This window comes from Alternaria dauci, chromosome 1, assembly GCF_042100115.1.
Source record: "Alternaria dauci strain A2016 chromosome 1, whole genome shotgun sequence".
NCBI lineage: Eukaryota > Fungi > Ascomycota > Dothideomycetes > Pleosporales > Pleosporaceae > Alternaria > Alternaria dauci.
In genome coordinates, this window is record NC_091272.1 from 5,626,812 (window position 1) to 5,654,414 (window position 27,603).

Below are 27,603 nucleotides of genomic sequence, written 5' to 3' on the forward strand. Positions count from 1 at the left end.
CGGCTAGAGTCCAAGCTCTCGCATGACGCAGCGTCAAGACGCGAAAAAGAACATGTCCGACGAAACAATTACGCAGGCATGCAGGAACGGAATCAAACGCCAGCCTGGAGCAGTTTGACAGCCTTTTTGTGTTTCTTTCTCATGTCGGAGTTTCTCTCATTTTGATCAAAATGTCCGTTCGGTGGTTTGGTGTCGTCTGGAGACGTGCCCAGGCATGCCGTCGCGGACCGATACGCGAGCTGTGCCGGTAAAGCCAACGTCGACAAGAAAGGCTAAAACAAAAACACCAGAAGCCAAAAACGTATCGACTGCTTCTCCCCGCGGCTGGAGAGTGGCTCTGCTGAGATGCCGGTTATCTCTTGCACCGATTTCCGGGCAGCCCGAGCGATCGACGCGAATGGTGCAGGTGGGTCGTGTTGATCCCCTGCTCCCATCAGCTCTGCACACTGCCTTAGCGGGCCGCCCATCGATGATGCCAGAAGCAGATCCATACCGAGGCTTGCAGATATCAGCGAGCAAGCAATATCAATGGACCGCTTAACCCCAAAGCGGGAGGACCGTTCCTCCGCCCGCATATCCACCTGGCCTCTTTGCGACGACTCAGCACTCATTGTGGACCTCTCAAGATTCACACTATAGGATTTCGGTCAACCCCGCCTCCATCCTAGACTCCTTCTACATTAGCGAGACATCCCGTGCTATCTTCCAGACCTGCGGCAGATATGGTCGCCGACCACCAGCAGACGGAGCTAGCGAGCTATTGGCCTTCGCTTGTGGGCTATTGTGGCTTGCTTGGGAACGACATTACACTCGTCGGCGGTTCCTTTGATCGACGCCTCGTCAAGCATGCAAAGAGACGGCAACCTTGACGGGGGCGGAGACGGATATGGCGCTTTTTGCTGTTCGCCCAAAAGCAAGCATGCAAAACGAAACGCTAGACTCTTGATGTAGTCACTCCTGCAGAATACATATCGTGGACGTGGTACACACTACCGCTCTACTGGAATCTTGTTCTCCGACAGTCTAGCACAGCCCCGAAGAGGTGCAGATCCCACTAAGTTGCAAAGAACGGGAATCTTGACCATCTACCCAAAGGCTCTCGCAGCTTCGTTGGAAGCCATGATAGCCACATGCGGCCAATCTTGAACAAACAGCTCTTTCAGACCAGCCACAACGTACGAAGAGCAATGGCTTTGCTGATAGGCCTCGGGAGTGGCCTTCACATCACCCAGCATATGGTCAAATCAAATCACCATTTCCCCACTCCGTCCAAGCCCTTAGCCGCATTGGCGTGTTGCAGCCGACTACGAGCAAGCGCAGCCTCCCCACGTACTCCATGTGGTGGAGCTCATACACCATGCTTGCGCGTCAATGCACTCACACATGCCAAAAACGACTTACCAGACGTGTCATGCTCGGCTACGATGCAGGATCGCCGACCTGCATCATCGACTGTAGGGTTGTCTTGAGCTGTAGACGAAACTCACCCCGGCTCAGCTGAGCTAGCTCATGCAGGTAGGAGCTGTTAACACACTCCGGGATACTCACCAGCTCACACTATGACGCCAAGCTGTTGATCTATACTATTGAGGTCCATATGCCCCGCTCGTGGTCTGTAGGATCCACCCCAACCGATCATAGCTCTACAAGGTATAACATTATATAGAGACGGCTCGTGTATTGTTCGGTACATGTCCTTCATGTTCCTCCCGACCCATGTTACAGATTTTCAGTAAGTCGCCATCTTCTCCCGAGTAATGTCCTTGTGCTGATCCACCTTCTTCAGAGAGACATAAAAAGAGACGCTCCCTGGCATCTGAAGATTCTCAAACCCCACATAGACGCTCGTCCTCGCTTGCATCTATTGAGACTGACGCTACATCTTCTCCTCCTTCTACGAAGTATTCATCTTCGCCGCCGTCATTACCAGTGTCAAAAGGCCGTCCGTCTCCTGCACAAATCAGTTACTCTACCCCTACAGCACCTGAACTTCAGCTACAAACAGTACCTGAGGCTACTGCAAGACCAGCTTCAATAATAGAAGACCCCTTGCCACTTTCAGCGCAAACACCTTCTATTTCGGCTGTATCTACACCGACTCGTGTTATTCCCACAACATCCAGCTCAACAGGCCGTAACACACAGCTTGTTCTTGAACTGTCTCCACAGCCAGACATCCCGCCTTCTCCATCTCCTGTCCGCTCTCAATCAGAGAGTCTACCATCTTCATTGCCCGTGCGCTCCTCAATCAGCGCTTCGGTTTCAAACGAATCCGTAGACACTATCAAACCACTGCAACTTTCAATGCCCGTCATGCCATCATCCCGACCCACTTCAAGTCGGCAGCAGACTAATGGCACGGGTATGACGCTATCGCCACCGTCGTCGCCCCATCCTCTGTTCCGTACAAAGGGCCGTCTTCCATCATTCACATCTTCCCGCGCAACTAGCGGGAATTTTAGCATCATCAAGTCGGTCACCAAGCGAGGAAACGGTAACAGCTACCAAACTTCATTTGTCCAGGACTCAGCAGCCACTCTCCGGAAGAGAAGTGCGGCCGAGCTGGGCGCGGGCGTTTACCAGAGCATCGGCAATGTCTCCTATGTCGCGTTCCTTGAATGGATCAGATCCGAGCGTCTGACCACGCTTCCCCACAAGGGTAGTCGCTGGGACAAGGTTCTGATTCGCGCGCTATACTTCGCTGAGCAGCTTCACAAATTCGAGCAAGCTGTTAGGCCCTTCGCCCAGGACAGCAGCTCAGCGGCCATTATCGGCTATGGACATGCGCAGCTGCTTCTCGAGCTCAGCCATCACAACTCTGAGGCTCTTGACAAGGCTTTCTCCGTCTTCTACAAGTTCGCCATGTCATTTCAGTCGGTTCTGCACCGCTCCGAGTTGTTGAAGGCGAGTTCAGAAATCACTGAACAGATCTGTTTGTTGTACACGGACCTCATTACTCTTGTGGTCGACGTGGCAGTCAAGTTCTACAAGACAGTCAAGGGCATGACACCCGGTTCTACCACTCTGGACATTTTCGAGCTCTTCGGCGAGACAATTGAGACCTTCCGTACCCGCCAGAGCACTGTCGTTGAGCTGATCTGGCAATCACAGATTGAGCAGGGTCAGTTCGAGGAAGATGAAGCCATCGATGTTCAACACTTGAGCCGATGGCTGTCTTCGCAAGATCGTGTCATTGCTGCCATCACCAGAGATCATGAGACTTACGTAGACAACCAAGCGGAGTTTACTTGTCTCTGGTTCAACAAGCACATGACCAGGTTCTTCCAGAGCGACAACCGCGTCTTCCTCGTCACTGGTCAGTCAGGCGGCGGAAAGACGACACTTGCCGGATCGATCGTTGAGCGATTGCAACGACCCATGAGCAAGAAGCAGTATGACACACTTTTCTGCTCATTGTCTCCCGACATTCCAACCGCCGCTACATCATTGGCAGTAGTGAAGTCCTTGTTGTTCCAACTTCTTAACCTTCGCATTGGCAACATGGGCGTTTACAGGGCTCTCTTCGAAGCTTACCACCAATGCAGAGCGTCCGACGATCTGAAGGCCTACGAGGAATGCCTATGGCACGCGCTCGGCGAAGCTCTCAAGAATCCTGTCAATGGTGGCAACGAATTGGTCATGATTGTTGATGGCCTTGACGAGATTGCGGCCTCTAACAGTGCCTCTATCCAAGCTGCTGGCGTCGTAAGCCCCACTGATCTGCTGGAGAGGCTGGCCAAGGTCACTGAGCAAGGTAAAGGCGTCAGGCTGATCACATTGTCGTCCTCCATGAAGCTGCCGACTTCGGCCAAGGGAATTCAGCATCAAATCGTCAACGAGGATGTCCGCGACGATCTTCACGCTGTCGCACTACGGGCATTGATTCACAACCATCACTTCCATGCTCAGCGTCCTTTCGACCAGGAACAAATCCTGGACCGTATCATCCGTATGGCTAATGGGTCGTTCCTGCACGTCACGTTGACATGTGAGTTGCTGAATACCCAGAAGTCACCTGAGACTATGATCAAGACCTTGGAGAGCTTTGAATCTTCCAAGTCGTCTGTTCAGGACCTGATTCTCAAGCTCTTCACCGCGCTCAACCCCGCCAATGACGCAAAGACGTTGCTCTCGTGGGTTTTGGCCGCCGAGCGACCTCTTACCATTGACGAGATTCAGACCTTGTTCTCAGTCGACGTACAACGCAGCACTATTTCAGACAAGGGTGTGAACACGAACGAGATCTTCAAGACCCTCGCGCCACTGTTCACTCTGCACCAGCGCATAGTCCGCTTCAAGCACCCTGTTATTCACTCCACTCTGCACGACTTCTCAGCCAATGGAAAGATTCCCATTCCTTTGAAGGACAGCGAGACGGACATGCTTCTTAGGGTTCTTGCTTACTCCAAGCATACCCTCAAGGACCACACAGCCGAACCGACTTTCGAGACTTTTGATCCTTCAACCCCAGACAGACTATTCAGGAGGCATCCCTTCCTCGAGTACGCAGTGCGATATTGGGTTCTGCATCTCCAGCAGTCTCCTCTGGCTCCCAAGTCGTCTGGGGAATTCAAGCCCACTGGAGAACTCCAGAAGGTCTTCCCCGAAAGCACAATGTTCCCCATTCTAGAGTCTTACTGCTGGGATACCCAATTGCCTATCCCTGAGGCTTTGGAGCTACAGAGGCTCGTTAGCATCCTTCGCAAGAACATGCTCCCAGAGAATCACCCTGGTCTTCTCCAGACATACCTGTCAATCGCCACAAGCTATCTGCTCATCTCGAATGTTACGGAAGCTACGAAGTACCTTTATCTGTGTACTATTGTCAGCCGTAAGGTCTTGTCGGATATGCATCCTCTGACCTTGGACTGCGCAAGCCAGTTCCTGAAGATCACGGAGACTCAGACCACCTCCACCAGGACTGAGATCATGACGCGCCGTGAGGAAATCTTGAAGGTGTTGATTACCACATACGAGCGTCAGTACGGCAGCACCTCCGAGCTAGTCATCGAGACTCGCAAGCTTCTGGCTCAGCTCTACGCGACCATCAACGAGGAGGAACGGTCGATTGAAATCTACCGCCTCATTCAGGATGCGACCATCCAGCTTTATGGCCGAGACTCGCACCAGGCCCATGACATCAACGATCATCTCCAAGTTACTCTTGGAAAGGGCACAGCCGATCGTGAGATTGAAATCTACGACGATTTCTCCTTCGAGGTCGACCAAGGCGATGATGAGCATGTCGAGATTCAGACCATCTCCACCATCGACGCCATGCTGGTTCAGATCCAGAAGCTTCTGTCTATGAAGAGGTTTGCCGAAGCCGAGAGGATGTACGTCGAGCTCTGGATGGAGGTCTCATCCAAGTGCCGCACTGTTCAATCTGTCGAATGGCATGAGAAGAACATCGAGATTGCCACCTCTTACTCTCAGTTCCTGAAGAGCCAGAAGCGCACCAACGAGTCTGTGGCAATCTTGACCTCAGTCTGGGAGCAGTATGAGTCGCATCAACTATCCTTTGCGAAGAGCATCGTTTCGCGTCTCACAACCGTTGCCAAGGAGATGAGAAGTATGAATGCGCACTCTCAGGCACTCTCGATCTTCAAGTTTGCCAACTCCTACTACCGGAAATCCAACAGTGAAGAGTCCTCTGAGTCGCGTGAGATCAGCCAGCAGCTTTCTCAGACTTCCAATGAGCTGGTCCAGCACAGCTTGAACAGCTCCAGCTCTACTACTGAAACGACGACAATCGTTTCGGAGCGTGTCTACCAAGACGTGTTTTTCACGACCATCTCGAACTCCAAGACTATTGAGTCTAGCACTATGGCACTGGCCAAGAAGCTCACAGTGCAATACATGGCGAAGAAGAACTACACCGCCGCCATCAATGTTATCCATGCTACTCTGAAGCGTACTTGGGCTTCCTTCCTCGCCAACTCTATTCACGATGTCACCATGGCGACTGCGTTCACTCAAGAGTCCATTGAGCTTGTCGAGCGCCTCGCAGAATGCTATCTGCTGACACGACAGCTCGAAAGGGTTGACGATGTCTACAGCCGCTTCTTCCGCGCGGTTCTAGTCACCGACAAGGTTGACAAGGCCACTTTTGAGAAGTCCAAGAACATGTTGATCAACTTCTACGACAAGCACGGCTATGCAGACAAGGCCATCAGCACCTACCAGGAGATTCTGGTTGTTTACCGCAACCGTCTGGGCCACACACACGAGTCCACCATTCAGACTCTATACATTCTCGCTCAGAGGTGCCGCAGCCATCCTCGCAACCATGGCTACTGGCTGGACTACTACCTGCAGATCATTACGGCGCTCAACAAGGACTCTGACGTTTGCCACAAGGATGCGTTGGATGCCATGCTCGTTGTCACGGTCACCTACTGGGAAGACCGCAGGTACGCAGAAGCGGTAACCTTTTACGGTGTTCTCTGGAACACTTTCGTCCGCCAGACCAAGCAGCACAAGGTCTTCAGCGACCTCAGGTTTGTCGAGACACTGTACGAGCGGTACTATCAGTGTCTGGAGGAGACCAAGGCCAATTGGTCTGAGCTCTACAAGGTGACCAAGGAGTATCGCGAGACTGCTATTGCCGTCTTCGGCGCTGAGTCGACCATCGCTGTCAACGCAACCCTTGCGCTCGCACAGGTGGCCCAGAGCAGCGAGGAGCACATGTCCGAGGCCATCTCGCTTTACGAGGCTGTCTCGCAGTCAGGCAAGCAGGTCACAACCACTACCAGCATCACGGAGATCAAGCAGGCCCTGTCATCTCTCTACTCCAAGCAGATGCACTCTTCCTCTTCTAGCAGCATGAAGGCCGAGACGGTACAGCGTGCCTTGACTATGTCTGAGTCGCAGTTGGAGCAATCCACGCGCGAGAATGGATACAGCCACGAGTCTTCGCTCACCAGCTTGAGGGAGCTCGCGTCTCTGTACTCGCGCCAGCAGAAGTCGGATGTTGCGGTTAAGCAGATCTCAAGAGCTGTGTCCGAGATTGTCTCCAAGGAGACCTCCTCGCAGAAGCAAATCGAGGCAGCCAGGTCTATCGCCGCGACTTTCCAGGCCATTGAGCAGGTCAGCACTGCGCATGCGATGGTTCAGGAGCTTCACCGTCAGATCTGCGCCAAGGACGCTCGCAACGTATCCAAGTGGTCATTTGACCTGACCAAGAGCAGCCGCACAGCTATCGCCTTCCTCGCATCTCTCCAGTACAACCTCCGTAAAGATCTCAGCATCAGCTTCTCGGAGATCTACGCCGATTTGACCATGGAGTACATCTACTGGGTGCAGTTCCATCAGACTCTCGATAACAACGAGAGTCTTACCAACATCCTGCTGGCTGCCGCTCCTCTTCGTTACTTCCTGCGCCGCAATGATCAGCAGGATATGATTTCAGTTGTTGAGGACCAAGCAGTTGATCTCTTCGTCAAGCGTGACGCGCAGGACTTGAAGGACTTTAGCAAGAATTCGCCACGCATCTTCATCATCGGTATCCTTGACCACCTGGGCAACGGTCGCAACAAGAACTTCAACCGCGCCGTCATCTTGTCCTCTAATGAGAGCGTGGCCAAATGCACCAAGGCAAAGATGTTCCACGAGGCATACGACATTGCCAACCTCGGCTTCCTCTACGCCAGCAAGCATGACGGCTACAACGGCCCCCGTGCCATCAGCATGGGCTTCAAGCTTGCCTCGCTGCTCGTCGGTCGCGATGGCGAGAAGTGCCCCGACGCTGCTCTCCGCAAGAAGATGCTGGCCCTCTCCAACCGTATTGTCAAGAAGATTTTCGAGATTTGCAGGAACCTCAAGATCAACTTTGCTCAGGTCCAGTTGTACGAGCTGAGCCACCTTTCGGTCCTCTTGGGCGAACAAGAAGACTACGAGAGCCTCGAGTGGCTGCTCACAACTCTCTGGCAGACACGCGATGCGCAACGATCATGGCCCGCCGAGGTCCTTCTCAACCTTGGCCGCCGCCTCATTTGCGCTCGCTACCTTGCCAGCGAAGAGGTCAAGGCCATCCGTCTCGCAGAAGACATTGCATACAACATGCGCCGCGCCCACGGTCCCCGCGCCCCAGTCACCATCGAGACATACGAGCTCCTCGCCCAGCTCTACATCTCGACCGGCAACAAGTACCAAGCGCAAGCCGCCAAGGGCGACAAGACCGCCGGCCTCGCGGCAGACTACTTCAAGAAGGCGATTGGCATCCACGAGGACATCCTCCGCGTCCTCGTTAACGACCCCGCCAACGCCGCCAACGAGGACGAAGACGACGACGACGATACTACCGCCGAGCTCCTCGCTCGCGAGGGTGTCAACGTCAAGAGCTCGCCCAACTCGCCGCCCTCCACCGCCGTCGACTCCAACACGCTTGACAAGTCGGCCACAGCACTCAAGCACCTCCGCCTCCTCAAGCTGGCATACCAGCGCTACGGCGGCTGGCCAAAGCCGTACGACGAGTACGAGCACCTCAATGCCCAGCTGTTCCGCGTCTTTGGCTCAGACGCCAGGTGGAAGGGTGTCGAGGGCACCGAGAAGTGGGATGCGAAGGCGTTTGGTGCGGGTAAGGCTGAGAGCCAGGAGGGTGGCTTCAGGGGTATTGCGGATTGGAGTTTGGGAAGCGATGAGCTGGTCTCGATTGGGCATGGACATGGACAGGGGCAGCATCCTGCTTTGATTAATGGGAGTGCGATCCTGCTTAATAAGAGGATTGCGTGAGGATGAGGAGGGGGGTTTGGTGTCTGTTGTCATGAGCGGGTTTTGGTAGTTTGTTCAAAAAAGTTCGCATTTCGCGCTTGGTTATGTAGTTGTAATCGTAATGTTATTGCGTTCTTGAACTGATTGTGCCGTCTACCAACACCTTGATTGTTTATGTGATGCTTACATATATACAGTGAAACTTTGGGGAATACACCCTCTTCTTTCTCTCCAATTTACTTCTTGCTCAACAACTCCGCAATGGAAGCTGCAGTAGCGTTGTGAACAGGGAAAGTAGGATGTAGCTCATTGAGCCACAAGTACTCGTTGACCGGGTACTCGCAAGTCTCATTCTTGGTGTACCAATCCGGCGTTCCACTGCAACTTTGTTAGCGCTACTCTGCTCATCTCCATCCACATCACCAGCCTGGAGCAACTTACTTCATATACGCCGCGCAGTAGTCGGTAACATTCTTCAATCCAGCAGTCTGCTCATAACTAGCCGGGTTCTCGATAACGGCATTGTACAAATCCCAGGTATCATGTACAAACGCAGTCGTCCCAGTGTGGTTAGCCTGGAATGCGTTCACCATGTCACTGAGCCTCTTGTTCCAGTCGAGGATAACCTTGCCCTCGTTCTCCTTGGCGTAACCACCGTCATCTTGGTTCAGCGTCATCGGCGCAAGATTGACAGGCGGCACGCTCAGGAACAAGAAGTTGCGGGCGCCGGTCGCGTACACGTCTTCTAGGAGGCTGCCGTAGACGGAGAAGATGGTGTCGTAGAGCGTGGCGTTGTTGAGCCACCAGCTGTTTCCTACGTCGTTGATGCCAATGAAGAAGGCGAAGAGAGAGGACGCGGACGACCAGGGTGCGGTATCTGGATGCGCACCGTATGTAGGGAGGAATTGAGTGCGGACCTGGTTCTTCATGCTGATAACTGTGGGCGCGTATGGCGTGACGAGGTCCGAGTCAACGGTGGCGCCTCCGTAGGCCATGTTGTAGGTGAGAAGGTTGCTGGCATTGTAGGTTGTGGTGAGGAAGCCAACCCAGTTGGGTCCGTTGGACGACGTCCAGCCGGGGTATGCAGGGTTGCCGAACGGATTTGACGCGCTGGGCTGTGCTCCGTTCACGTCGAAGCCGGTTTGCGTGTAGGAATCACCGAAGACGAAGAGTTGTTTGACGTTCTTCCAGCCGGACCATGATGAGGCGTTTGAGTAGGGAGCAGCGAGGCCGGTAGTCGCGAGAGACAGCGCGAGAGCAATTGACCTGACCATGTTGATATGAGAGTTGCAGCAGTAGTGTAGAATGCAAGTAGCCAAGAGAGGAGTTCTGGAGAGGGAGCGGCCCGTTAAATATGATGCGAAGAGTATTATACCAGTACCAAACTAATCCGGGCCTCCGGAACAGACGATCTACAGGTGCGAACGAAGTAAATTAGATGAAATTACTCGACGTATGCAACTACCCCACATATTGGAAATAGAGGGCAGACTACACTGAATCGCTCGCGGAAGAATTCTAGAAAGACGTTTCTGATGCGCTAAGAGGGCTGCGCGTGAGTAGTAGGGTAGAAATGCTTGTCCGGAACAGAGCCCGAAGGCATGAAGCTCCGTGCTGGGAAGGGTATAGCGGGATGATTTACATCATCAACGCGAATTGGCCTCGACGGTGAGGAGTTGGTACCTGGGTTTGTCGATCTGAAACAAGATGTGCGCTGATGCTACGACTCGCATGATTCAAGGTCTGTGGAAGTTGTGGCGCAGAGGCGCAGAGGGGTACAATTGTTTGCGACAGTCTCAATAGCGCAGCCGTCTTAGCTCTAAATGGCTTGGGCATAGAGTGAAGAGTATGCGATGCAGCATGTCGCTTCGAGATGGGTGTGCAGACGCGTTGTGGTATACCTGTCCTAAAGTCCTGTTGTCGCGCTGGGTGGCTGGGAGGCTGGGAAAACGTACAGCCCGGACCCGGTGCTGAGTTTTCAGCTGTTAGCCCAGAGCTGAGTCGCAAGATGATGCCAGCATATGAATGAGTAGCCTGGATAGTAGATAGAAGAAGGTGTGGTGCGACCTGGTCAGGGTCGTGAGAATGAAAATGGCACTCATATTGTGGCCAAGAGTGGGGAGTGGCAGGTACTTGTTCATGGCTCGTATAGCGATCATGGATACGACGAGCTGTTGTCCACGGCGTTGGCCAGCCGACCCCTGTCAGAAAATGTAGAAAGCAGACAGCGCTGGAGTGGTCCACAGCAGCAGGGCATGATATCAGAGAGACGGATGCAGCGGGAGCTGGAAAGCAAGCGTAGTGGCATCGGCCGAGCAGGATATTTTCAGTACATGCGCAGGTCTTGTGCGACGTCATATACCGAGGTGTTGCTTTGACATGATGCGATGCGACGAAAAACTGGACAAACGTAAGACGGATAAACGGGCAGCAGTGTGGCTAGGAAGGCGGTTAGTCGAGTAGCTTAAACGGGGAAGAGGTGTAGGATATTAATGGAGTGGCTGATGAAAGACTGGCGTAAGGCTGAAGGGGCCAACCAACGCAGACCCTGGGCGGTGATGCTCCCAGCCGCCCGTGGCTTCAGACAGCTGTAGCGTCGGCACATGTCATCCAGGCATTGAAACAGTCTCTGTCCGCTGCGCTGCGTCTTTTCTTAGCCATCACAAGCAAAAGCTTTGCTAGTCTTGTTCAGAAACCCGAAGAAGCAAAAAGAAACGCCCTGCATCCCTGAACCACTGTTCAACGTGCGACTCGGCTTCGCAGCAATCCACATTCCGACTGACCACCACAGCGTTGCCAGCGTGCTGTGAAGCTGACAAGGCTCCGAGAACCCGACCGACCCTTAGGAATCCGACGTCCGAAATGTCCGCTTGCTAGAAACATCGTCATAGCCGATTCCTGTATTTGCTTGACCGCCAAACATTTATACAGCCCTGCGCGTTCAGCACCAAACCCCCGCGTATTGTCCGCACCAAGATCCACATCCACACCAAACATCGCACAGGGAGTAGTGGCATTGCACGCAGCCAGTCATGGCTGGAATGGAGAACATCAAGGTGCACAGCAAGGTATGTACCGTGTCTGTGTCGCGCTTGCCCGCTGATTGAAGCCAGTCGTACCTTGTAAGATGGGTGAATGTCAACTCAGGACACACCATCTCATGGAGCGTTCAGCCGCACAAGAAGTCGCTCAACTTTGGCATCTTCAAGCACCCCGGCTCAGCCACCGGCGCGGCCCCCAACCTGCCAGCCTCTGCGACTGTCGAAGCCGGGCCTGGCACCCCTTCCCTCGAGCCCCCCACAACGCGCGGACGCGGAGCCTCGACGTCACGAAACGACAAGACGGTTGTGCTGGAAAAGCTGGCGGCTATTGGGCTGAAGCAGGTGCACTGGCACGGGAAATGCGAGGCCGACTTGGTGTCCATGGGCACATACGACGTCCCAGCAGGCGAGGGTGGCATGTACGGCCTGGTCTTTGACAACACCTTCTCCAAGACTGTTTCCAAGACAGCCACCTTCGTCCTCATGACATACCCGACGAATGCGGCGCCAAAGTCTGGCCATCACATGCACCATACCCAGGCCATGGCAGGCGCGAGCACGACGAGCCTCCCCAAATCGAGCCCCTCCATGTGCCCCGTCGAATCCTCAGAATCCCTCCCGCAAACCTACGCCGAGCGACCGCGATCACAACACACGCAGAAACACGCGAGCCTGTCTGGCGGCTCAATCCTTACCGGAGTGCTGCAGAAGAAGCGGAGGAAGAGGAACCAGGGCTATGCCAGGCGCTTCTTCTCCCTCGACTTTACCTCGTCTACGCTCTCATACTACCGAAACGACCACTCCTCAGCGTTACGCGGAGCCATACCTTTGTCGCTAGCAGCTGTTGGTGCAAACGAGGACACGCGAGAGATATCCGTCGACTCTGGCGCTGAGATCTGGCAACTCCGGGCAAACAATGCGAAAGACTTTCAGATGTGGAAGAATGCGCTCGACCGCGCATCGAGATCAGCTTCGGATAGGGGAGCCACGGCTTCGCCAACACTACAAATCAAAGACAGTCCATTCCAGAGCCTTGGGCATGTCATGAATGCGGCCGAAGAGAACGAATGGGCAAGGGTCGAAGCCTTGGTGGGCAGGGTTTCTGGTACAAGAGAAGCCGTTCGACGGCTGGCCCAGGATACCGATCCCAAGTATGGAGCGTCGTCAGCGACCAGCGCGGGCAAGGTCAACGACAGTCTTTCTCCAACCCCCTCCGAAGCTGAGTCAGGCGACTACTTCCCCGAGCAAAAAGCTCCTGAAAAGATGGCTTTCTGGAAACGCAAGCCGAGCAGTTCTGGCGTGCAGAGTCCGTCTGGTATTTTCAAAAGGAATGTGTCCGCGCAGGTGGGTACCGTATCACCTGGAGCCACTCCCCCTGGACCGCCTCTGCCTTCAAATGCGTCGGCAAATGGCACCCTTGCGGTACCCAAGCGCAATGGTCGTGCAAGCACAATGAGCCACTCGAGCCATACACACGAGGAAAGCGTTCATGACAACTGCATGGCTTTACTCAAAGACCTGGACTCTGTCGTCAAAGAGTTTTCTGATCTGATCAGCGAAAGCAAACAGCGACGGATGCCTGCGCCTGCACCTCTCTCAGCCGTGACATCGCGTCATAGCTTCGAATCAGTGGCTGAATCCGTTGACGAGTTCTTCGATGCACCAGACGGCGACGCCAGCAAGTCACAGCTCCTCACTATCCGCCGCGACAGCGAAGAGGATAGGCGTGAACGCGAGCAATCGCTAGATGACGATTCGGACGGCGAGTCAGAGTCATCATCAGAGAACGGTAGCGTTGGCATATTGGATCGGCCTCGCATGTCACGGGAAACTACTCCAGCGCTCTTCCCTACACGGCCCAAGTCACTTACACCGCTGCCGCTTGAACCTGTAAAGCGCCGGGGTACAGTTCCAGCTCCAAAGGTCCAGCCTCCAAGTCTTATCGCATTCTTCAGAAAGAATGTCGGCAAAGACTTGTCAACTATCGCGATGCCGGTATCAGCCAACGAGCCCACATCTGCATTGCAACGACTAGCAGAGCAGCTGGAGTACAGCGAGCTCCTCGACGCTGCAGCGACTGCCACACCAGAAAACGGTGAGCGTCTCGTCTACATGGCCGCGTTTGCCATTTCAGCATTCAGCAACACTCGTGTCAAGGATCGTGCTATCCGTAAGCCGTTCAATCCCATGCTCGGTGAAACGTACGAACTTGTCCGCGAAGACAAGGGCTTCCGCTTCTTTGCAGAAAAGGTTGTCCATCGCCCCGTCCGCATGGCATGCCAAGCCGAAGCCGCAGAATGGACTTTTGTGCAATCACCAACACCAATGCAAAAGTTCTGGGGTAAAAGTGCAGAGATCAACACCGAAGGTCGTGTGCGCATCTTCCTCCACAGCTCAGGCGAACACTACTCCTGGACTCTCGCAACCTCTTACCTACGCAACGTCATCGCCGGCGAAAAGTATCTCGAGCCCTCGGGCACCATGACCATCATCTCCGAGACGACGGGCGCAAAAGCCGTCTGCACCTTCAAAGCCGGCGGCATGTTTGCCGGCCGCTCGGAAGAAGTCTCGGTCCAAGTCTTTGACGCCACGGGCTCCGTCCTGCCCATGGGCGCAACAGGGAAATGGACTTCGGACCTCCAACTCACAACCAACGGCCAGCCCGCCGGGAAAACCATCTGGAAAGTGGGCGACCTCGTCGATAAAGCTGAGAAGCACTACGGTCTTACTACTTTTGCGGCTGCACTCAACCAGGTCACGTCCATTGAACAGGATCACATGGCGCCCACGGATTCTCGCCTCCGACCCGATCAGCGCGCGCTTGAAGACGGAGACGTGGATAAAGCGGAAGCGCTGAAGGCGAGACTTGAAGAGCGACAGCGCAGTCGGAGGAAGGTCATGGAGGAACATGGTGATGAGTGGAAACCGCGCTGGTTCACTAAAGTGGGCGCGGCGGAAGCTGCGGCGTTGGGTGATGAAGAGGTTTGGAGACTTAAGAGTGGCAAGGATGGGTATTGGGAGTGTAGGGAACGGGGGGATTGGGGGAATGTTCAGGAAGTTTTTGAGACGTAGTGTGAAGAGTTGTTTTGCCTTTGAGCGATATTTGTTTGGTTGTTGTTAGATAGTAAGAGACGTTGGCTGCGTCGTCACAATGACGGCGCGAACGAGAGAATCCATGTTGTTGGAATTCATGACAGACTTCTCATATTCAAGTCCTATGGTGAAAATTATGTGACAACTAACATGTAATGCAATGTGGCACAAAGCGCACAGGTGGTTGGTATCAAAACAATAATCTTTGGTATATAATACTATAGCAAGAAAATAAAACCCGACCACGGCAGAAAGACGTCATGCCCCCTATATAGCCAAGAAGCCTCAGGCACCGAAAAAAACACCGCGCAATGCTGATGCCCAAAAGTTTGAGACTTTTATCTACGGGGTCTACACGGGAGACTGAATGGAAAAAAGGAGGAAGGAACCAAGAACCAATTCATCCCAAGCCAGTCCAAGTCAAGTTGCTTGGTGGCCTGCCTGCTCAAATCTCAATATCCATACCAATGTCCATGCTAGCAATGATATCGTCATCCATCTTTGGTTTTCTAAACGTCGGTAGTCCTTTCCGCTCAGTCTTCTTCTTGCCTTGTGGTGGGTTCGGCGTGCTTGCTCGGCTTGAAGCGTCGCCGTCAAACAGCGCATCGACGTCCAAGTTGTTGTTGCTCTTGGCCGCCGCTTCCTCTTGGGCCTTCTTGGCCTCTTCTTCTGCTTTCCGTCGGGCCATCTCCTTCTTCTGTTCCATCTTCTTCTGACGCTGCTGCTCAAGTTGTGCTTTGCGGACACGCTCGGCTTCTAGGATGCGGTTCTTGCGGTTCAACTCGGCGATGCGGGCGGCGGCTGTTTCCGACTGTGTCGCAATCTTGGGCTGGGCATCTGAGTTGGCGCGTGTAAGGAGATGTGCGTACTTCTTCGACTTGGCAATGCGTGCGCTGATGTCGGCATCAGTCCAGTGGTGGTTCTGTAGGGCCTTGAGGTCGTCGTATTTCTTTTGCAGGAACGATTGTGAGGGGACCTTGGCGTTGGCCTCTATGAGCGATTGGCGGTATGCGTCGAGGTCGCTCTCGCTGAAGCGTTGGTTGGACAAGAACTGGAACTGGTAGTCCTTCTTAACGGAGCCGTGTTGGGCGATGACATATTGGTCCGTCGCGACGCGCTTGCCGTCTTTGCCTTCGAAGACGTAGGGTTTGCCAACTGAGAAGCCTACAAGACAACGTGTTAGCATAATGCGCGATATAGGTGTGGTTCTGCCTACCCTTGATCTGCGCCATCTTGTACAGGGTCCTGCGTTGAGCATCCTGGCCCACACCAACACGTCCAAATGCGCCCGTCATGGCCTCTTCGAAGCCTGGATGGAAACAGACTTCTGAGAAGAATCCTCGACCAACACGCACTGACTCGAAATCGCGAAGTGTAGCAGGCAGCTCTTCGCGGGCCTTCTCTGGCACTCGGTCGTCCCACTCAACGTCGCTCTCGCCATCAGCGTCGACATCTGAGCCACCGTCCCGATCGGCGGAGCTGGACCGCCTGCGGCCACTGCGTCGGTCGTCGTTCCGTTGGCGCTGCTGACCGCGCTGCTCGCGCTCGCGCTTGTATGCCTCGAGCTTCTCGTTCTTCCGCGGCTGTACCTTGGGGCGACTGCTCTTGCGCTCGTCGGCGTCTTCAGAATCAGCCTTGCGCTTGCGGTCGTTCTGGACATTTGCTGCGCGCCTGGCGAGCTCAGCCTTGAAGTTGGCACTGCTCATCTCCTCGGCGCGCTGACCCAGAATCTCTTCGCGTTCCAGCTGTGACAAGCTCAGGATGTGGCGCTTGTCTGCCTCGTCGACGTACTTGCCCTCCAGGGGGTAGGGAACATCTGCAGCGCGCTCCGGTACGTCATCGTCGCGGTCTGAGTCGGACTCGTCCATGGCGTCGGATCCTAGCGAGTTTGGCGATGAGGCTGCGGGCGACGAGCTACGTGGAGTCAGCGCCATGGTGCGGTAAGGGGTTGAGGTGGTCGGGAGAGAAGTGGTTGCAAGAGGGCTCGGAGCATTGGAAGCGATGGAAAGTCGCGAGGCAGAGGCAGTGGAGGAGGGTGACAGGTGAGAGAGGGTACTCACGCCTCGCCTTCTTCGATCTCTGCATCTTCGTCACCGCCAGCGAGGGCGAAGAGCTCATCGTCGATGTCATCAGCCGACATTGTGAAGGCGGCTCGCGAGGATTTCGCGGAGGAATCTGGGCGGCAGAGGCGACGTTGGAGGCGGAAACGGGGTCGCTGGGGGTGCTGCGAGCGGATTCGGGCGTGGTTAGGGGGAAAGAGGATGAAAGAAGAACGTTAGGAAGTCCAAAGGTCGGGGGAACGCTCGTTGCGCTCAGGCCATGCCGCGTTGAAAAGTGGGCCTGGCTAGCGGGCATGCATGTGAGCGCATCATACCTCAGCAGACTATTGTTGCGTCTGCGCGGCCCAAGAACAATCGCATCTTCCTTTCACTTTTATTGTACAATAGCTAGACGTCTAACATGTCTTCCGCCCTGCTTTCACCGCGCACCGTGTCTCGCAGTGCAGTCCGCCGCGGGCTCCAGTACCCTGTGCTCGAGTTCCTCGCCCCGAGTACCACATGCCGCGCACCACGCCCATCGTCACGCCTCTCCAGCACTGTATCAGCACCACAACCACCTCCCCAGCCCGAATCCCCGCAATCACGGCCCTCGCTGCAGCCACAGAAGAATGGCAAGCCAATACGGCCGCTCACGCAAGAGCAGCAAGAGTTCCTCTCATCTGCATTGCGAGTGAACCAGACGGGTGAACTCGCCGCCATCCTAATATACGCTGCCCAATCGCCCGTCATCACACGGTCACACCCGCACCTGCGCCCACTCATGAAACACATGTACGACCAGGAGGCGGGCCACTACAAGTTCTTCAACGAGGTCATTTCAAAGCACCGCATACGGCCCACTGCAATGACGCCAATATGGACCGCTGCGGCCACCATGCTCGGCTGGTCCACTGCTGTCATGGGTCGCGAGGCGGCCATGGCCTGTACCGAGGCTGTTGAGACGGAAATCGGCACCCATTATAACGAGCAGGTGCGAGTGCTGCTCGACTGGGCAAACAAGTGCGAACAGCGGGGCGAAAGTCTGGGCCCAGAGCTGGACAGGTTGGTAGTTGAGCTGAGGAGGATACGAGACGAGGAGCTCGAGCACCTGGACCATGCGGTGGAGAATGATGCCAAGGAGGCGAAGCCGTACGACTTGCTTACTGAGGTTATAAGAGGAGGATGTAGAGGGGCTATTTGGGTGAGTGAACGTGTATAGTGTGATGTGATGATTAAGACGAAACATGTAAATACTGTAACATATTGGACATAGACTCTGGGTACTGAATCGACGGCCGCATCTCAACCCCTTGTTGTGTCAACTTGTGCTTCTCAAGTAACTTCGTTTGCTAGGATCGAGTGGGTGTTCATGTACCTCGTCTTTCTACACAGAAGTTGAATATAGGAAGCAGTAAAAGCAGAGGGAATAAGAATTGGAAAATCGCATAAAGAGAAAACTACAACAAGGTAGTGCTGGTAACGCCAACCACCACGAGTATATCCTGCCAGTTACCCTAAATCCAGAAAGTCAAGCATGCATCACTCAAACCCACCGCTAAGATCGCTAAGTACGCTCCTCATACCCTGTTTCCTTCCGCCTTCAACCTTCTTCCGGAGTGCTTCCTGCCTCTTTCCCTCCTTCTTCTCCAGCAAAGCTCTCCGCTCCGCCTCTCGTGCCTGAGCATGGATGTTACTCCTTCCAGTACCACCTCTCCTCACACCACTCTCCTTTGGAGCACTGCTACCCGCCGACCGTTCGCTGCTGACAGACAGATTACTAGTCGCCTGACGTATGAGCGAAGGAACGCGGAACCCCGGTGTCGCAGCAGCGCGAGATGGAGCATGGAAAGCTACATTCGAGTCTCCGCCTACAGACTCCTCGATTGTAGATTGCCGACTTAGCGTCAGACGGTCGATAATGGGTTTCCGTGCCGCTGGGACAAAGGCAGCTTCTTGGTCATCTTCGGCGTCGGAGAGCTGCGAGTCTGGTATTACGATGCGAGGATCTTCAATGAGCTCCGAGATGGAGTGTTTGACATCGTCCGCAGTTAGAGGCTTGCGGGCGAGGCTGTCTGATGCGGCTGTGCGGCGCATGTGCGGAGGTGGTCGGTTCTCCTTTTGCGAGTCTTGAGCCTTGCGCTTAAGTGGACTGTTTGGCGTTGACAGGTTTGAAGACTGGGCCTGGGAATCTGGAATGGCAATGTCGTCATCTTGGACATTTTCTTGAGACTGCGAGTCGTTCGTGTCCAACTCCTTCTCAGGCATGTTGAGGTAGTCGTACTCGCCCTCGTCGGCAAAATCAGCCAGTGTGTTGAAGAATGCCTTCTTCTTGTCGTCCTCGGCGAGTGCCTTGACCTTCTGGTCTTGCAACAAGGCGTGAGTCTGCTTTTGGAATGCAGCGCGCTTCTTTCGCTGGCGCAACTCGGCCTCATCTTCCGAGTCCGACATGTCAATACCATCATAGCCACCAGCCCTGCGGAGGCCACCCTTCCTCTGCATCTTCTTGTAGAGCTCGGCGAGTTGCTTCTCGTCGTCTTTCTTTGTCTTGTCACTGATCTATGTTAGTATCACTAATGAACGTGAAGATGGAAGCTGCACTTACGCGTAGAAAGCGGCAATCTGGCGCTCGTCAACCTTGACATCATTGTGGTCGATCATGTCCTTGAGGTCTTCGTCTTCCTCGCCCTCCTCGTCGTCACTGGCTCCTCCAAGTCCAGCATACTCGTCTTCAGACTCCTCGGCTTGTTCCATGACAGCTTCCCTTGCCATACTCTTCTTCTTGTTGAACTCTTCGACCGCCCTCGCCTTCTTGGCTTCTTGCTGCATCTTCATAAAAGCATTCTTGCTATGCTTGGGAGGGCGTTGAATGTCGTCCTCGCTCTCCTCGTCTTCAGCATCGACCAAGTCGTCTTCAACGTCAGAGAGCTCAATAGCTGCCTCTCGTCTTCCACGCTGCAGCTTACCCTTCTGCTTGATTGGCGATTCAGCAACGGGCAGCATGACGGTATCGACTGTGGATGGAGGCAGCACAAGGCCTGCTGGCGACCGAGAGAAGGAAAAGCCTGCATCCTGTGTAGGCTCAAAGTCTTCGACCTGCGTTCGCGAGAACTGTGGGGAGGTGTTGACGACTTGGCTGATTCCCAGGCTGAATTGAGACTCGTCGCCTGCCTGTAGGTTCTTTTGTGGAGACACCAAAGACTGGCTGTTGGGAACTAGGAATTCTGAAGCCTGGCTAAAGTTGACGCCGGGTTGAGTATCAGGCAGGTTCCGTAGGAAGTCCAGAGAATCTTGCTCGTTGTTAATGGCGGCAGCAGGTTGCGAGTCAGACTCCAACTCGGCCATAGTGCCTGCAAACATCTGCGTGAGCCCTATGCCGGCGTTGGCATTGCCAAAACCAAAGGCGGCCATTGCGTCGTATTGAGTTCCTGGCTGAGTGGGCGTGGCAGGCCTAGTCGGCCCAGCATCGCCGTCCTCATCGTCGTCGTCGATGACTCGATTGCGAGCACGATTCACCATTTGTCTTCGGACAGGCGCAACCGCATCGTCGTCATCCATATCGACATCGTCGTCTTGTTGGGCTTGTGCCTTCTCCGCTGGCTCATCATCTTCATCGGCCATTCCATCGATGAGAGCATCCGCTTCATCTGGATTGCTTGCTTCGTCTCCGCCCTCATCTTCCATTTGCTCATCTTCGGAGCCTGAGAGGACGAGTTCAGCATCTTCCTGGTTATCGTTGTCCCCCGGGTTGGCATCTTCCTCGTCACTGCCAACGTAATCGCCATCGTCCTCGTCGCTGGATGGGAGGTCATCTATGGTCTCGCCGTTTTTCTTTGCTTCCTTTCTCTCCATCTTGGCAAGCTCGAGGTCCTCTTGCCTCTGCTTCTCGAGCAATGCCACCATGTCGTCGATCTCTTCTTGGCGCTTCTCCCTCTCCTCTTCGGTCTCGGGGTTATGGCCTCGCTTTATCAGTTCAGCTATCCTCTCCTCTTTGGCTTTTGCTGTCTGCTGGCGAGCTTTCTGGGCCAGTGCGAACTCCATCTCAGCACGAGTCACTATCTTCTGTCCCTTTTTGCCCTTCGCTGGTGATTTGACCAGTTGAGCGAGAGCACGAAGATGTACTAGCGATCCAGCCTCGTGGTCCTTCTTCGCGGGTAATCGATCGAAGACAGGGAATCTACTCTTGGGCTTTCCTGCCTGCTGATCGTCATCTGAATCCGAGAGTTCCACCATGTCATTATCTGTAGCCTGTTGGGTATCGACCACAGCTTTGGCCACAGTCACTGGCTCGGTCTCTTTCATCCAAGGATGCACTGGCAGGTGTTGAAACTCAGGTGCTCGCCCTTTACCCTTGTCAAGCTTGACGGGCTCGGGTGACTGTTTTTTGCTGTCGTTCACTGTAGTAGGAGCTTGTTGATCCAGTGGAGCATCCTTCTCGTCCGGAGCTTGTTGTCTCGGTGGACTTGTTGGCGGCGTATCATGGATCTGGTTCGCCTCTGCGTCAGAGGATGCCAATGCTGAGCTGGGTTCTGGTGTGGGGAGGGTTACCACTTCGGCGCCGGGCGCTTGATAGTTGAACTTCTTGAACAGATCCTGTGTCGTGAAGCGCTTCTTCGTCTTGGCTTGGTGGGTAAGCTGCATGTTACGGCTTATGCGCTGCTGGTCACGGGCCATTGCCTCCATAGCCTTCTTGCCGGCCCTGCGAGTTGGCTTAGCATGTTGTGTAAGCCGCCTGCCCCCCTCGCCGTCCGACTCGGTGCCTGAGCCCTGATTTGCTGGCCGCCGTGCAATCTTCTTGGGCTTCGTCTGTTGTGCTTCCTCCTCCTGTTGCTTCGCCAATCTTTCCTCTCGAATACGTCGCACTCGCTCTTGCAGGTCGGCATTGTGTAGGGGTTGTGAAGATTCGTCTGACTCTGAACCAGCATTCGGTGACCGTCGCGACGGCTTCTTCGCTGGTGACGCGTCTGGAGTGACGAAAAGCCCCGGCGATGATCGTCGTGACCGTACGGTTGGTGATGCAGATGCTCGAGGGCTTGCTGTCTTCTTCCGGGTTGGGGCTGGTTTGCGGATGTTCGCTCGCACAGGCATAGCATCCTCATCTTCGCTACTTTCAACAGTAGTAAGAATTGGCAGTCCTTGCTGTGCTTCTTGTGGGGCTGCCGAATGTGATGCTGATGTGTTCTTGTTGGCAGCTAATCGTTTCTTCATAAGTTCGTATGCATCTTCCCCGTCGCTCTCGTCTTCCTCGTTAGTCTGCTCTGTTGCCAATTGAGGACGTGTCGTTGCGGCTAGCTTTGCGCTGGTTGTGGGGGTCGCATCGTCTTCAGATGCAGACACTTCATTTTCGGATTCGGCTTCGCTCTCTGAAGAATCTACGACGGGTTTGCGCAGAGCTGCTAGCAGCTTCGGTCGAGGTTTTGCAGACGCGTCTGTCGCGCGTGCTGGCGAGGTGTGTGCTGATGTCATGGCTGGTGCTGATAAGGTTGGATGAAATGCGTATCGATAGAAGTCCTGGCTTGCCGTTCGCGAATATAGCGTCTCAATACGTCGTGGTTGCTTTATGTAGAGGTCGCGTCAGGTCTTCGTTGACGTTACTCGTGAGAAGACCCAAATTCTGGTGTATGGAATCGTGCTAAGCGCGTATTACAAGAAATGACAATGCACATAGAAAGATAGGACTGATTGTGCAAGGCTGCATACGTTCAATTGCAAATGCACATGGCGGGGAACCGTCGTTGTTGGAGTAAGCTTGGACTACGCGTGATTCTCACAGTCGCGACACGCGACGCGACTGGCGCTTGCCACATGTGGCTCGTAAGTGCCGCCATTCCTTTTTCGCGCTCCACCACCCCATCGATATTACGACGAGACTGCCGACAACGCATCGTCTACAAACAACGTCGCAGTTGGCGATGTCTACCGGGATACGAACAAATACATATTTCGCTGCGGAGCGTTCGTTTTCTTTGTTAGAGTGTACCAGTACCCACCACTCTCAAGGTCCGCTAAAACTCTCAGCCGAAAACCTCTCCCGAGGTCTGCGTCGGCCACCACCACCACACATGACACAGAGCGATTTGTCGTCGCGTGTGTTGTGCGAGCGAGCTGCATGGGATGCATGCATCCATAGCCCGCAAGAGATTGAATACCTTGGCTCACCATTCCTCATCCCGACGCCTCTGTTTACCCATTTTATCCTAGATTTGGATCGCTCCCGACGCCTTCCAATCAGCGCGGTGCGCCTCCGGGCAAGATGTGAACGGAACGGCCGTGTCGCGGACTAATTGGGAAGTTTGTTAGCAAGCGTCCACCAGGTGCGTCGTCACAAGTGCCTCAGCCTTACGCCTCGTTCCTTACCCAGCAGGTGTCTGGACCCGCTGCAGGACATGCTCCGCCACACAGCTCACCAACAGCATGAATGCAGACTTCCATGCAATTTCTCCATCCCGTCGCCGGAGGTTCGAGTTGGCCTGCACAAGATGGAGGCCTGATCACGTTTCATGGAAGCTGAATCGTTCTCGCTTGCAACAACCTCCACCCGTGAATCGGAAGCGTTGGTGACCCCACCTGTTGCTAACCGTTTGCTTTTCTGGACTTGATGCATGGGGAAGGCATGTAGTGTAGGAGCTGCTTCGCATGAACTCGTGCACTGCCTGAATGGATACCTCGGGCACGCGCCACGACGACCACACGCAACGGTGCCGCAGAACACCCATTTGGTCAGCTCATGTTCACGATGATCATACATTGTCACACTGGTGGTCGGTCCTCTTTACAGCGGGCGTGTTTCGACTTATGCACACTTGGTGGTCATAGCAGAAGAGCAAGTTGACGTTTTACAGACGTCTTACCTGTTGCGACCGGACCATCGCGCTCCGCCAAAAATAGCACCCGTTCATCATCGGTAGCGTACCCCAGAAATACCGTTGCCAGCCAAGCAGATCTTGCAAGGGCCGCCTTCACCTTGACTGCTCGCGACCATGCTGGAGCGATCATTCGACGTCGTTGTGCGGGGATCTGCACAACTCCTTGCCTTATCTCGTGTCTCAAAGATGACGACAGATGTGATGAACGAGCGCCTACCACGCTACTACGCGTACTCTGTAGCGGCGCGATTGGTGGCTTTTGGCGAAACGAACACGATGTGCTGTAGCAACTGAGCTATTGACGCAACCATCGACAAAGCACCTCTGGTTGCTCACGGAACTGGTTGCGAAACGCTTCTGGACTTGTTTTCTAGTGTGGAGTTGTAGGACGTCCTCCGGAAGCTACGCTCCTTTTTGCAACACCATCACCAGAGCCGCACTCTTTGCAGGAACATGTGCTGAGACGAATTTCGGGCCAATGGCCAAGTGCGTTCTTCTCTTACAACGCGATGGATCGTAGATGGTGGGGTGAGGAGTTGGACTTGGGTCACGGCTGATGCAAGCGACGGCTCCAGATGCCTTTTACGCGTTCAACAGCAAGGTGGAACGGTACGACAGCTTTCAGATGGCGAGCAGATGCACGTTTCATGTGGTCTGCTAAATTACCCCTGAGAATGCGGCCCTAGGGTGGTAGCGCTGGGGTCCCTGCAGCGCCGTCGCGGCGATCTCCCTTAGGGCATCGCGACGCCTCACGCGCTCACAAATTGAGATCGCGATAGGAGAGTGAGATCACCGAGGGCGTTATTAACGACTAGAGGGAGTCGCTGCATAGTGGGAAACTCTCCGTACCAAGGTTACATGCTCTAGTACCGGAGGGGTGTGCCTTAGTGGCCAGGCATGCGTTGCGTGCCTGCATGCCTGCATGCCAAGGCAGTCTCTTAGTGTCTTCTTGAAACCCATGAAACAGACCACGGGTGCTGCTCTTCTAAACAAGAGCCGTCCGTCTCCGCCCGGGAAATTGGACGATCAATGTCTTCCTGACGGCCTAAGAATTGAGCTTATACCCATCCGTATACCTTTGTCGAAAGCTTCTCGAACGCTTCCATTCCGCGCCCACTCGCCTCCCTTTCATAGTCACCACTGCTCTGCCCGCCCAACACGGCCCGTGAACAACCAATCTCCGGCATGATACTGCCTTCAACACGCACATAGAATAACATGGAGGCCGACGAGGCTCAACTTTACGGATTCCAGACTCCTCAGCAGAGCAACTCCTTCAAGCGACCGCGCCGCAGTCTGCAAAGCACTACGCCCTTGAGCAGCGTGACCGAGAGCGTTACGTCCTCACCCCGTCACTCTGGCCAGAACCAGTTTGCACCTCAGCTCTTTGACCACGTCAATGCGCTCAAGCACCTCGACGACCAGCAAATCCTCCAGCTACTATCCGTTGCGCGCAATGGAGGTCAGTCAAATAACAGCCCTGGCGGCGCGTTATTTGCTCACGCGTTTTCAGATGGCATGCGTCGTTCGGCCGCAGACCGGTCGTCCATGTCGACCGTCGGAAGCCGCGCGTCCTCATACCTGAGCGTCCCCTCCAGCAGAGTACCCAGCATGATGTCCGACCCGCGCTCGTCCATCGCATCCACCGATTCTTCTTTCACACACTACAGCGCCGCGTCCTCGCGCCTTTCTACCGCATCGTCAAACCGTCTTTCCACAATATCTACGGCATCGACGCCTGCGCCCAAGAACTTTGCCTGCACATTCTGCGACAAGGCTCTCAAGTCGAAGCCGTACTGGAAATCGCACGAAGAAGAGTTTCACGAGCAACGACTCACATGGCGATGTCCCGACTGCGAACAGATCTTCCACGCTGGCAAGCGCTTCCGTGAGCATCACACCAAGCTACATGTACGTCTGGTACGCTTTCTTTTTCCCGCGTTCCCGCTAACCGTTGACAGGGCTGTGAGCATTGCAAGCAACCTAGGGAGAGCGGACAGCCCACGAGCAGGAAAGCATCGCCATGCGTCAAGAAGTACGAGATCGTCATGCACGACAAGGACGCGTGGGGTTGTGGCTTCTGTGCTTGCCTTTTGACTACTTGGGAGGAACGATGCGAGCACATTGCGCTTCATTTTGAAGAGAAGGGTGCATCCAAGTGGAACTTCACGAACGTCGTCCTTGGTCTGCTGAAGCAACCCGAAGTCGCCAACGCGTGGAACCAGATGATGCTGGACCGCCATGGAGACGAACAGAACTGGCCGTCGTTGGCATGGGAGTCTAAGAAGTGCAACCGTTTACGGTACAAGCTCGAAACCAAGTGGGACACTCGCTCCTATGATATCGAGAAGCTGGTGCAGGACACCTATGACTTGGCGGAGATTGAGGACAAGGATGCCGTCGAACCCACGACGGAAGTCACTCCCGAAGCCACAGAGTCTGTTGACAACAGTCAAGGCGAGATGGTGGAGTTCAAGCTGGAGGCATCTGACTTCGGCGCTGACAACAGGCTCCATAGCTCCCACGGCCTATCGTCCGACCATATGATGATGGATATCGATGCGGTGGAGCCTCCGCAGTCGATGCATCATCAGGAAATGCAGCCATCGCAATGGCCCGTTAGCGCCGACATGTCTCATTCTAGCCTGAGCGCGGCTACTTCGATGGGTGGCTTCGACGCTTTCGATACCACCATGACTTCGATGCCAACGGATTTCTCGCAGCCCATGGCGCAGAGCTTCCAGCCACAGCAACAAAACTGGTCAAATGCCGGCTTCGCAGCGACACCTGACCTACTGAACTACCAGCAACCGGCGCAATACATGAACTACCAGCAGCCGAAGGAGATCGTCTCCGTACCTACGTCGCAGTACGCCCATTTCGCACACTATCCCCGCCAGAGCCTCCCGCCCAACTTCCTGCAGCAGCAGCAACAACAGCAACAGGCGCCTAGCACCCCGACTTCGCGTCGATACGTTCCCAAACTAATTAACATTTCGAACAACTCGAGCCACCGTGGCGTACAATTGGAACAAGCGCCCCCTCCACCTCCCAAAGACGAACACCAGAACCGCTTCTCCCGTCTCATCATGAGACGGCGACCCAGCAACATTTCCCAACACAGTATGGTCTCGCACCGTGACATGGGCGGCACATGGGGTGACGTCGACAACTGGGGTTGAACTTGATTCGGCATTCCTCTCTGACCGCGCATTTCCCCGCGCATAATAACACCCAATTTCCTGCACCCGGCCGGTCCGGTTCTTCGCACGCCACCCTCCTTTGAAACAAACAAACAACCAATAAAGCACCGCAAAAGGTGACTCCGAACCTCGCCATTCGTCTCTGGGTCCTGGTGTCACCGTCTCGCCCTGCACCCTCAGATGAAGCGAGCTACACGTCACCTCAACGGAGATTGATATTACCCAACCTGCAGCTTTGTCAGCTCTTTCTCCTTGTTCATCTTTTCCTTACGTATGCACACATGTTTTTTCCAGCGGGATGGGATGAGGATATACCCATATATGCAGCGATTGCTTTTTCGTCGTCTTGTTGTTCATCACCGCAACGTAGTTTAGTGTCTTGTTGAGTGTCATACTCTCGGCTGCAGCACCTAATACCCCCCCCCCCCCCCCCCCCCCCTCTTTTCCTTTCATGTTAACCTTTCAATGCCGACGCGATTGATGTAATGACGGGGACTGGAATGAAATTCGGACCTGGAAGGGCAGATACCATATAGAGTTACTTCAACGTGTTCTTAAGTTTGCACATGGACTTGTCGCTTGTCTGCTGCGGTGATGGTGTTGTTTGTTAGTGATATTGCGTCAGGGACATCACAATCTCTGATACCAAGGT

The 27,603-nt window shown here is 54.5% G+C and overlaps 7 protein-coding genes across 7 annotated transcripts; 4 read left to right on the top strand and 3 right to left on the bottom strand.

The window, feature by feature from the left end:
- Positions 1-2,313: 2,313 nt before the first annotated feature.
- ACET3X_001743 (uncharacterized protein) lies at positions 2,314-8,733 on the top strand (the record flags this gene model as incomplete). The annotated part of the gene is made up of 1 exon (XM_069447068.1): positions 2,314-8,733. The coding sequence occupies one exon, from the start codon at positions 2,314-2,316 to the stop codon at positions 8,731-8,733; it is 6,420 nt and encodes a 2,139-aa protein (XP_069311985.1).
- A 215-nt stretch (positions 8,734-8,948) lies between these two features.
- Positions 8,949-9,986, bottom strand: ACET3X_001744 (uncharacterized protein; the record flags this gene model as incomplete). The annotated part of the gene is made up of 2 exons (XM_069447069.1): positions 8,949-9,090; positions 9,154-9,986. 2 exons carry the CDS (start codon positions 9,984-9,986, stop codon positions 8,949-8,951), a joined length of 975 nt encoding a protein of 324 aa, XP_069311986.1.
- Positions 9,987-11,744: 1,758 nt separating this feature from the next.
- ACET3X_001745 (uncharacterized protein) lies at positions 11,745-14,825 on the top strand (the record flags this gene model as incomplete). Its single annotated transcript, XM_069447070.1, has 2 exons — positions 11,745-11,780; positions 11,826-14,825. 2 exons carry the CDS (start codon positions 11,745-11,747, stop codon positions 14,823-14,825), a joined length of 3,036 nt encoding a protein of 1,011 aa, XP_069311987.1.
- Positions 14,826-15,056: 231 nt separating this feature from the next.
- Positions 15,057-17,104, bottom strand: ACET3X_001746 (uncharacterized protein). Its single transcript, XM_069447071.1, has 3 exons — positions 16,907-17,104; positions 16,063-16,760; positions 15,057-16,010 (listed from the first exon to the last, which is right to left on the bottom strand). Exons 1-3 carry the CDS (start codon positions 16,984-16,986, stop codon positions 15,292-15,294), a joined length of 1,497 nt encoding a protein of 498 aa, XP_069311988.1. The 5' UTR covers positions 16,987-17,104; the 3' UTR covers positions 15,057-15,291.
- A 202-nt stretch (positions 17,105-17,306) lies between these two features.
- Positions 17,307-18,104, top strand: ACET3X_001747 (uncharacterized protein; the record flags this gene model as incomplete). Its single annotated transcript, XM_069447073.1, has 1 exon — positions 17,307-18,104. The coding sequence occupies one exon, from the start codon at positions 17,307-17,309 to the stop codon at positions 18,102-18,104; it is 798 nt and encodes a 265-aa protein (XP_069311989.1).
- Positions 18,105-18,424: 320 nt separating this feature from the next.
- Positions 18,425-22,348, bottom strand: ACET3X_001748 (uncharacterized protein; the record flags this gene model as incomplete). The annotated part of the gene is made up of 2 exons (XM_069447074.1): positions 18,425-19,436; positions 19,488-22,348. The coding sequence occupies 2 exons, from the start codon at positions 22,346-22,348 to the stop codon at positions 18,425-18,427; spliced, it is 3,873 nt and encodes a 1,290-aa protein (XP_069311990.1).
- Positions 22,349-24,966: 2,618 nt separating this feature from the next.
- Positions 24,967-26,930, top strand: ACET3X_001749 (uncharacterized protein; the record flags this gene model as incomplete). The annotated part of the gene is made up of 3 exons (XM_069447075.1): positions 24,967-25,210; positions 25,262-25,659; positions 25,710-26,930. 3 exons carry the CDS (start codon positions 24,967-24,969, stop codon positions 26,928-26,930), a joined length of 1,863 nt encoding a protein of 620 aa, XP_069311991.1.
- Positions 26,931-27,603: the final 673 nt, after the last annotated feature.